This window comes from Sapajus apella, unplaced genomic scaffold, assembly GCF_009761245.1.
Source record: "Sapajus apella isolate SASKATOON/1434 unplaced genomic scaffold, GSC_monkey_1.0 scaffold96, whole genome shotgun sequence".
Classification (NCBI taxonomy): Eukaryota; Metazoa; Chordata; class Mammalia; order Primates; family Cebidae; genus Sapajus; species Sapajus apella.
In genome coordinates, this window is record NW_022437036.1 from 814,574 (window position 1) to 823,814 (window position 9,241).

General features: G+C 63.7%; 1 protein-coding gene across 1 annotated transcript in view; it reads left to right on the forward strand.

Annotated features, from left to right (window-relative positions):
- Positions 1-9,241, forward strand: part of KCNQ2 (potassium voltage-gated channel subfamily Q member 2) — a 70,338-nt gene that overhangs the window by 24,981 nt on the left and 36,116 nt on the right. The window contains 5 exon segments of the mRNA XM_032257013.1: positions 2,111-2,201; positions 3,166-3,292; positions 3,656-3,831; positions 4,811-4,936; positions 9,009-9,119. Coding sequence (XP_032112904.1) covers positions 2,111-2,201; positions 3,166-3,292; positions 3,656-3,831; positions 4,811-4,936; positions 9,009-9,119 — 631 coding nt within the window.

Here is a 9,241-nt window from a genome sequence, read left to right on the forward strand (position 1 = left end):
CCTCAGTGCTGGCTTCCTCGTGGTGACCTCATTTTCAGGCAGGTTTTCCTGTGCCCACCCGTCCTCCTGCCAGTGCCCCAGGCCTCCTTCCTCCTAGTTGGTGGCCTCGGTGGGAAGGGGGTGCCGTTTTCCTGGTAGTTGCAGCAGAGGTTCTGGGGCCACCACTCGCTGGCAGTGGTCGGCCAGGCCTCAATCCCATGAGCACCCCCGTGCCCCCAGACTGGAAAGGGAATGGCGAAGCTGTGATGGGAGGGTGGGTCTGGACGGGAGCTGTGGTGCTCGAAGCTCCAGCGCTGAGGGGTGTGCCTAGGCTGAAGAGAGCCCCCAGGGTTCCGGTGGCCAGCCTCCTGGCCCTGCAGGCCATCCAGGGAGTATTTCCTCTGTGGGAGTGGGGAGAGGGGAGTGGGGCAGTGCCCTGGAACCCAGGCAGGGCTGTGGCGCAGCTTCGGGGATGGGAGGGAAGGGATTCTGTGTGTGGGGAACCTCCCTCCCCCAGCAGAACCCTGGACGTGGGGCGGAGGAAGGGCTCAGGTTTGAGTCTTCGGGGCGGGGCCGGGCTGGAGACACAGCAGTGCCCTCAGGTTCTGTGGCGGCCGTGCCACCGGGTGTGGGAGGTGATGGTGAGTGTGGAGACAGCAAGGGGCATGGACACGGGGCGGTGGCTGCTCTGTGGCTCCTGGTCTGAGCATGGTTGGAACGAGAGGCAGCACTGTTGTCAGGGGAAAGGCGACACTTCTCGCCCATTGCCGGGAACGAGGGCTTATTCCACGAGTGGCCTCCATTATGGCTGTGACCGAGGACCCGGACGTTGGACACGCCCCCTGCACGTCCCAGGACATGTGTGAGAAATGGAAAGGGGATGAAGCATTTGCTTCCTGAGAAGTGGGTTTCTCTCTCGTGTGCTTTCCGTGACTTCAGTGGCGGGGGTTGCTTTCCTGCCAAAGCGGCAGCTTGAGGCTCCGGGACGCTCAGCTTTGCTCCCAGGAAGAGCTGGGAGATTTTCTGACTCTTCTATGTGGGTGGCCTTGCTGCAGCCACAGCCGGGCAGGCACCTCCCGTCTGCAGCTTTCTGGGTGGGCAAGGGAGCAAGTGAATCAGAGCCGCTTGTATCAGAGGAGGACGCAGGGCCAAGAAAAAGTCACGCATTTGGGCCGGGCGCGGTGGCTCACACCTGTAATCCCAGCGCTTTGCTGGGCCGAGGCAGGAGGATCACCTGAGTCCAGAAGTTCGAGACTAGCCTGGCTAATATGGTGAAACCCTGTCTCCATTAAAAAATACAAGAATTAGCCGGGTGTGGCGGCGCGAGCCTGTAATCCCAGCTACTCAGAAGGCTGAGGCAGGAGAATCGCCTGAACCCGGGAGGTGGAGGTTGCGGTGAGCCGAGATTGTGCCGCGGCACTCCAGCCTGGTGACAGAGCGAAACTCTGTCTGGAAAAAACAACTTCATAAATTTGGGAGAATTTAGGTGTGGTTGTGAACTTGATCATCTGAGGGGAGGTTGGAAAGGGCTAGTGAGCGTCAGGTGGTCCTGTGGGAAGAGGATGGGAAGAGCAGTCACCGTGGGGATCACTGGCAGGAGGAGGTGCCTGTGACCAGGAGAAACTGAGCCTCCTGGCAGCCAGGGAGAGGCCGGAAAGAAGACGACCCGAGGAGCTCTTGTTGCTTGGCTCTGGATTTGATTGGCAGAGGGGAGCTCTCTGCGTCTGGGTCTGGAGAGGAGATAGTTGGCGAGTGTGAGGAGAGGGGAGGGTTGGTCCGGAGCCTTCTGCCCCGGGGGTGTTGCTTTTTCTGCTTCTGCAGCAGTTGATGGGCAGGGCTGGCTGTTCCCATTTGGCTCGGAGAATTTTGGAGACTTTCCCGAAGGCTGAAGCTGCCAGGCTGGACCCAGACATGGGGCGGGGCCGGCATGGGGGGAGGCACGTTCTGGGGTGGGTGGGCAGCTGCGCACCGTGCCACCGTGGAGTTCTGGGGCCCCAGGAGGCGGCTGAGGGGTGCCCTCTGGCCGGTTTGGGCTCTGGTGGGGTGGGTGGGGAGTGGGGTCCTGCGTTCTGGAGATGCAGCCACACTGGTGCCCCCGAGGCCCGGCTGAGCGCGCGTTCCCTGCCCCCAGGTTCCTCCTGGTCTTCTCCTGCCTCGTGCTGTCTGTGTTTTCCACCATCAAGGAGTATGAGAAGAGCTCGGAGGGGGCCCTCTACATCCTGGTGAGCCCCGCGCGGGGGCGGTGGGGGCTGGAGGGGCCGGGAAGGAGCTGGCGCTGCCTGGGTGTCTGTCCCCCGTTCCTGTTACTACAGAGCCTCTGATGCCCCCAACCCCGGCCTCCCGTAAAGGCCTCCCCGACCCCCACTGCACAACCCCTCTCCCCTGCCCTTCGCCCTCTAGCCCCGAACCAGCTCCCGCAGCCCCAGCGCCGGCTGTGACGTGGTGCTCTGTCAGCCCCACCGGCCCCCAGCCCCACAGCCCCACCCTCGCTGTGAGTAGCTCAGGCTGCGCCTCACCCCTCCTGGTGACGTCACAGCAGCTGACAGCCCCGCCTCCATCCCCCCACCCCGCGTGGGCCCACCCCCCTTTTCCTACCCTCCCATTATCTCCGGAGCCAAAGCCGTGGGGCGTCCCCAGCAGACGGCAGGCGTGGGTGTTGGGGTGGGGGTGGTGACGCTGGCAGCAACGCTGTGCCAGGGCAGGGTGGGTGCCATGACAACGGGAGGGAGTACAATTCCTGTGTTGCTGTTGGTAACGGGGTGGGGGGGCTCTCAGAGAGACTGGTCCCCACCCGAAGGCACCTCCCTCTACTGCCCGCGCTGTCCCTCTGTCCTGGGACTGTCCAAGGTCTGGGTGGAGGCTATGCCCCCCTTGTAGTTACCTGGGTCCTTCACGGCCCTGCTGTACACCCCCAGCTCAGACAGGTTCCCCCAGCTCAGACAGGCCTCCCACAGCTCAGATAGAGCCCCCAGCTCAGACAGGGATGGGGGGAGGGTGACCCCATGGTGTTCCTGGATTCAGGGACCCCAGAGGGCCCAACCCGTCCTGCCCAGAGGCTAGAGAGGCATCGGGCCAAGCTTGCAGTTTCCCATGGTCTCTGGGCCAGAACAGCCCCTGTGGGTGCCCAGGCAGGGCCCCCAGGCCCTCCCCCAGGCCTCGCGTGGCCTCAGCTCGCCTCCCCTGCAGGAAATCGTGACCATCGTGGTGTTCGGCGTGGAGTACTTCGTGCGGATCTGGGCCGCGGGCTGCTGCTGCCGTTACCGCGGCTGGAGGGGGAGGCTCAAGTTCGCCCGGAAGCCGTTCTGCGTGATTGGTGAGGCCTGGTGCGGGTGTCGGGGCCGGGGACCCAGGCACGGACTCAGCCCTGGGGGGAGCTGGGGCGTCTGCGTGGGCTCCTTCTGGAAGTTTCCTCTCGCCTGCTGACTTGGAGTCGGAGCCTGTGGTTAACTGCGCCTGAGTCTCAGGAAGAGGGACGTGGCGCCAGGTTGCCTGTCCTGGGCCCCACAGGCAGGTTGGACGGTCGTAATGGCCTTCCTGAGGCCGGACAGAGCCCACGCCGGGCGCTTGGCACGCACCTTCCCGGCCCTCTGCACAGCCTCCTGGAACCCGGGGCTGGGGCTTCCCCCAGGGGATGCACAGGGCAGCCCCCCTCACCAGCTCCACGCCCGCCTCGCAGACATCATGGTGCTCATCGCCTCCATCGCGGTGCTGGCCGCCGGCTCCCAGGGCAACGTCTTCGCCACGTCCGCGCTCCGGAGCCTGCGCTTCCTGCAGATTCTGCGGATGATCCGCATGGACCGGCGGGGTGGCACCTGGAAGCTGCTGGGCTCGGTGGTCTACGCCCACAGCAAGGTGAGCTGCGGCACCCAGGCTGGGTGGGTGTCCGAGCCGGCGAGGGTCCTGGCGTGCAGCGGGCTCCCCTCTGCCCGGGGTGTGCTCCGAGAGCCCTGGGTGGAGGGAAGGTCAGCGGTGGGTCTGCGGCCAGGCCAGCGAGCCTTCGGGTGGGGAAGCCGCTCCCCCGCCGCTCTTCTTGGTACCTCTTCCCAGTGCTTGGCCCATCTTTGTCGTCTGTCTCCAGAAAGCTGTTTCTTCAAAAGGCCAGGCCAGGCCACTTCGGCCCCTGCACCCCCCCCCCCACTTTCCTGCTGAGAACCTTGGGTTCTGTGGTTGGGCGTCTTCTTCCTGGGTTTTAGTGCCAGGATCAATACGCTGGGCTCCTCACGTGCCTGGTGGTGGCTCAAGCGGCAGCTTACGGCGGAGGTTGGCCGGGAGCCCCCCAGTGACCGAGACCCCATCCTGCCAGACTGTGCTATCCGTCCACTCTATGCATGGGTGGGCTTATTTGCTCAAACGGCCCCTCCCCATTTTCTTCCCTCCTGCGCCCTGGACGGGGAGTGGCTTTGTCTGCAGAACAGGCAGGGGTCAGCCCCCGGGGGCCCCTCCCTCCCTGGATGCTGTGGGGTTGGGTGCTGGCTGGAGTGGGCACCCTTTCACATCTGCGCCCTGAGGCTCAGGGAGGCTGGGGGAGGGTCTCCACAGTCCTGAGATTCTCCAGCCCCGCCGGCCGCCGGCATAGACGCTGCTGACCCTGGAGGACACGGCGGGCTGGCCGTGCGAGCCGCTGGAGGCACGGGCAGGGGCTGGTGCAGCTACGAGAGTGAAGCCGGCCGCCGCTCCGGGTTCCCCGACCCTGTGCAGAGCCTCTGCTGGCCTCAGGAGAGGGGTTCAGCCCCCACATCCCTGGAGACGAAGCCCAGGGCAGGCTGGGGCGAGGCTGCAGTGCTCCGGAGGCGGGCGGCTGGTGGTGACGGCGATGCCCTCTGCCTGGCAGGAGCTGGTCACCGCCTGGTACATCGGCTTCCTCTGCCTCATCCTGGCCTCATTCCTGGTGTACTTGGCGGAGAAGGGGGAGAACGACCACTTTGACACCTACGCGGACGCACTCTGGTGGGGCCTGGTGAGTGGTGGGCCTTGTGGCTTTTCCCCTCCTGGCCGTCCCGCCGGCCCGCTGGCTGAGGACGCACCCCTGTCCCGTTGCTGGACCAGGCTCCTGGGCTGAGCCGGCTGCATACGTCTCTTTGGGGCCACCTGCTGGCCGCCTGTGGTCGTGACAGCACCTGGTCGCGGCCGAGGCGGGGGTTGGGGTGGGGAGGGCTGGGCCCAGGGTGGGGGGCGCTGAGCTCAGCGGTGGTGGGATCTTCTTCCTCCTGAGTGACCCCCCCACCTGCTCCTTGTCCCGATTGTTGGGGGAAGGGAGAGAAGAGGCGTCCCTAGGAGATCTGTCCTGGGCAACCCTGGTTCAAGGGCTGATCCTGTGACCTGGTGGCTGTGGGGCTGGTGGGTAGGAGGCTTTGCCCTCGGTGCCCATGGCTGGCTGCCACGTCCTGGCCTTGCTGCTGTCCCTGGCCTCTTTCCCCAGCCCTACCCCTTGGGGTGAGAGGTGAGAGAATTTGAAGAAGGGCAGCTTGGCCTCCAGCCTGTCCGTCTAGGAGGTCTCCCGGCCACCCCGTCCCCGGCCTTCCTGCTGCCGGGACCCCAGCCCGCCCTCTTAGCCCCTGTGCCCGCACTATGGCCGGGCTCCTCTTGGAGCAAGTCACCTGCCAAGAGGGTTCCTGGCCCAAGTGGGGTGGACGTGGGGTCCCCGACGCTCTGTGCTTTTGGAGACTAGGCGGCTCTGCAGGCCCCACTTCGATCAGGTCTGAACAGACCTGGCTCCCGGGCTCCCCCCAACCTGCGGCCACAGGCACCCTCAGGCTGGTGGTGTGCAAGGCAGGGTGTGTGGTCTCCTGGGAGGCTGAAACCGGGCCCCAGCCCAGCCCAATACTTGCCTGCCGAGTGGCTCAGCCCCGTGGGGAAGGTGTGGGCAGCTCCACCTGGTGCCCAAGCCACACGCAGCTGATCTGAAATTATTTTATTAACTGCATGAGACCCGGACGCTGTCTTCCCAAGCAGGGCTTGGGTGGGGGTTGAGAGCTGAGTGTGCCTGGGGCCCAGGCTGTGGACCAGGATGACCTGGGCTCACTGAGCGCACGGAGCCACAGGTGTGGTTTCGGCCCCGCCATGGGGTCAGCGTGGGCCCGGGGCGTCCTGAGCTGTGACTGCTGGGCCCTACGGCTTCGGTGGGCAACAGCCTTCTTATCTTCAGGATTGGATTGAGATTTTTATTTGTTTTTTTTCGGAGTCATGCTTGTGTAAGGTGAGAACACAGCCGGCTCTGCACCCACTGTGCCTCCCCCAGGTCCCTCCATGGTGGATGCGGCTGCTTCTGTGCTTCGCTTTGGGGTTTACCTCAGTAGTCCCAAACGGCAAATAGGGATGCTGGTATTCCCCGATTGAAACATGCTAACTGTGTACCTCCTACTGGCAGAGAGTGAGATCCACCCCGATTTCCCTTCCTTGCGGCCTTTGGGGGCCCCCCCAGTATGGAGGGAATCCCACCCTTGCCTCCCCCGAAGGCCAGGCCCGGTCCGCCAGGCCCCCAGCTTCCTTTCCCTGATGTTGGCTCCATTTCGGAGGAGCAGGTCGATGGCCAGCTGATGAAATTTTAGGGGCAGAAAGTTTTGGAGAGCTGTGTGTGAAAGTGTCCCATCCGTCTGACCCCCCTGGGGAGGGGGGAGGGGCCTGGCCCCTTCCACAGCCTTGGCCCTCGGTGGGCCCCGGGGCTCGGAAACTGCTCTGGGGTTCTCTGGCTTCTTTTGACTCACCTGTGCCCCCAGCATTCTGGCCAGGGTCCGTGTCTCATGGCCCCGCCTGTCTCTCGGTGGTCTGTGTCTCTCTCTTTTTTTTTTTTGAGACAGGATCTTGCTCTGTCGCCCAGGCTGGAGTGCAGTGGCGCAGTCATAGCTCACTGCAGCCTCGACCTCCTGGGCCCAAGCGATTCTCCTGCCTCAGCCTCCTGAGTAGCTGGGACTACAGGCGTCCGCCACCACACCTGGCTAATTTTTGTATTTTTAGTTGAGACGGGGTTTCACCATGTTGGCCAGGCTGGTCTCGAACTCCTGGGCTTAAGTGATCCAGCCACCTCGGCCTCCCAAAGCGCTGGATTACAGGCGTGAGCCACGGTGCCTGGCCCATATGTCTCTGTCTGTATCTCTCTGTCTCTATTTCTCAGTCTCTGTCTCTCCGTCTCTGTGTATCTGTCTCTGTATCTCTGTCTCTATGTGTCTTTATCTGGTTCTGTTTATATCTCTGTCTTTGCATATCTGTCTGTCTCTGTCTCTGTCTCTCTCTGTCTCTGTCTCTGTCTCTTTCTGTCTCTGTCTCTCTGTCTCTGTCTCTTTGTCTCTGTCTCTGTCTTTCTGTCTCTGTCTCTCTCTATCTCTTTCCATCTCTATCTCTGTTTGTCTCTCTGTCTCTGTCTCTCTGTCTCTTTCTGTCTCTGTCTCTTTCTGTCTGTGTCTGTCTCTCTGTCTTTGTCTGTCTCTCTGTCTCTGTCTCTGTTTGTCTCTGTCTCTTTCTGTCTCTGTCTCTGTCTCTCTGTCTCTGTCTGTCTCTCTCTGTTTGACCCTCTGTCTCTCTCTGTCTCTGTCTTTTCTGTCTCTGTCTTTCTGTCTCTGTCTCTGTTTCTCTCTTTGTCTCTCTGTCTCTCTTTGTCTCTGTCTCTTTCTGTCTCTGTCTCTCTGTTTGTCTCTCTGTCTCTGTCTCTCTGTCTCTCTCTGTCTCTCTGTCTCTGTCTCCATCTCTCCCTCATGCTTCCCCACTCTCCCCCTCAGCCCTTGCGGTCACGTGGTTGAGTTGAGGCTGGTGAGTCTCCGTTTCACATCTTCAAAATGTGCCTCCTTTGGTGGAGAAGTCGCATAGAGACCGGGGGGCCTGGCTGGGACTCCCCAGGAGAGGTTTCGAGGTCCAGGCCTCGCCCGGCCTCCCACCCGCTCCGTGTGGCAGCCTCCTGCCCAGAGCCTCCCGTGCGAGCTGCGTGCGGTGGCGGCCGAGGCCCCAAGTGCTGCCGCTGCTTTGTGCCAGGCCGCGGCTTCCTGTCCGTGGGCAGCGGGCACCCCGGCCCACCGTGTCCTCAGACCACGTAGCGACATCCTAGAGCCCGGGGTAGATTCCCTTCGTGGGGACGCAGGTCCTGGTGAGAGGTCCCCCTCCCGGGGGTGGGACCCCTGCGGTCTGCGCCCGTGCGTCGGCCTCTCCCTCTGCTTATCTCAGACCCTGACCCCCCAGGGCCTGTCCCCGGCCCACCTTCTGGTCCCAGCCAGGGCAGTCTCCATGTGGCTGTCCTGAGCCCCCTGGCTTGTGGCGCGTGCGGTTCTGGCGGCGGGGTGGCTGCGGCCCCCTCGTCTGGTCCTGAGTGCAGGGTGTCTGCCCCGACTTCCTCGGCCCCCACGGAGTGTCTTGTCGGAGCTGCCTGGAGACACAGCGTTTCTCCCCTTCCCCTCACCCAGGCCCCCTGGGGCGGCCTGACCTGGCTCGACTGCCGCCTTGCCCACCACCCCGAGAGAAACTCTAAATAAAACCCCTGGGGTCCCTGCTCCAGGAGCAGCCCGCCCCCCACCCCTGTGGGGACCACTCCCCCGCCTCTCCTCCTGGCCTCCTCCCGCCCACCTCTTCTCCTCTGGCCTCAGTTCAGGTCAGGCTTGCTGAGCCCCCTGCAAGACCCCCCCGTGCCCCTTGAAGCCCCTGCTCACCCCTGGAGACCCCTATACGCCCCTCGAGCCCCCTGCTCACCCCGCCCATTTCTCTGGGTCCCTCTCGCGCCACTCCCGCTTCCCAGCTGGGCCCTGCAGCCGGGTGGGGCCACTGTGCTCCCTGAGCCCTCAGGGGAGTCACGTCACTTGCCCTCTGGCTCTCGATGTGAGGAGGCAACAGAGCCCTCAGCTGGACTGCGCTTCTGGCCTACAGGGGAGAGGTGTGGGGAGTTTGGAGAGGGCTCCAGGGACCAACTGCAGCCCGCGTCGACCCTGGCCTCGCCCAGCTCCGTGTGGGTGGTGGCATGGGGGTGGCCCCAAATCTGTCCCAGCCTAAGCCCTGAGCTGCTGGCGGGCGTCCTGCCTGCCCTTCCGTGACTGGAGCCCACGGTCCCGCAGATCACGCTAACCACCATTGGCTACGGGGACAAGTACCCCCAGACCTGGAACGGCCGGCTCCTGGCGGCCACCTTCACGCTCATCGGGGTCTCGTTCTTCGCGCTTCCTGCGGTAAGTCTGGCCGCCCTGCCCGCCTTGGAGGGGTGTGTGTCCCGGGGGCATGGTCTGACCCTGAGGAGTTGGGGTATGTGGGGTCCCTGGGGTGTGGCCTGACCCTGATGAATTGGGGGTGT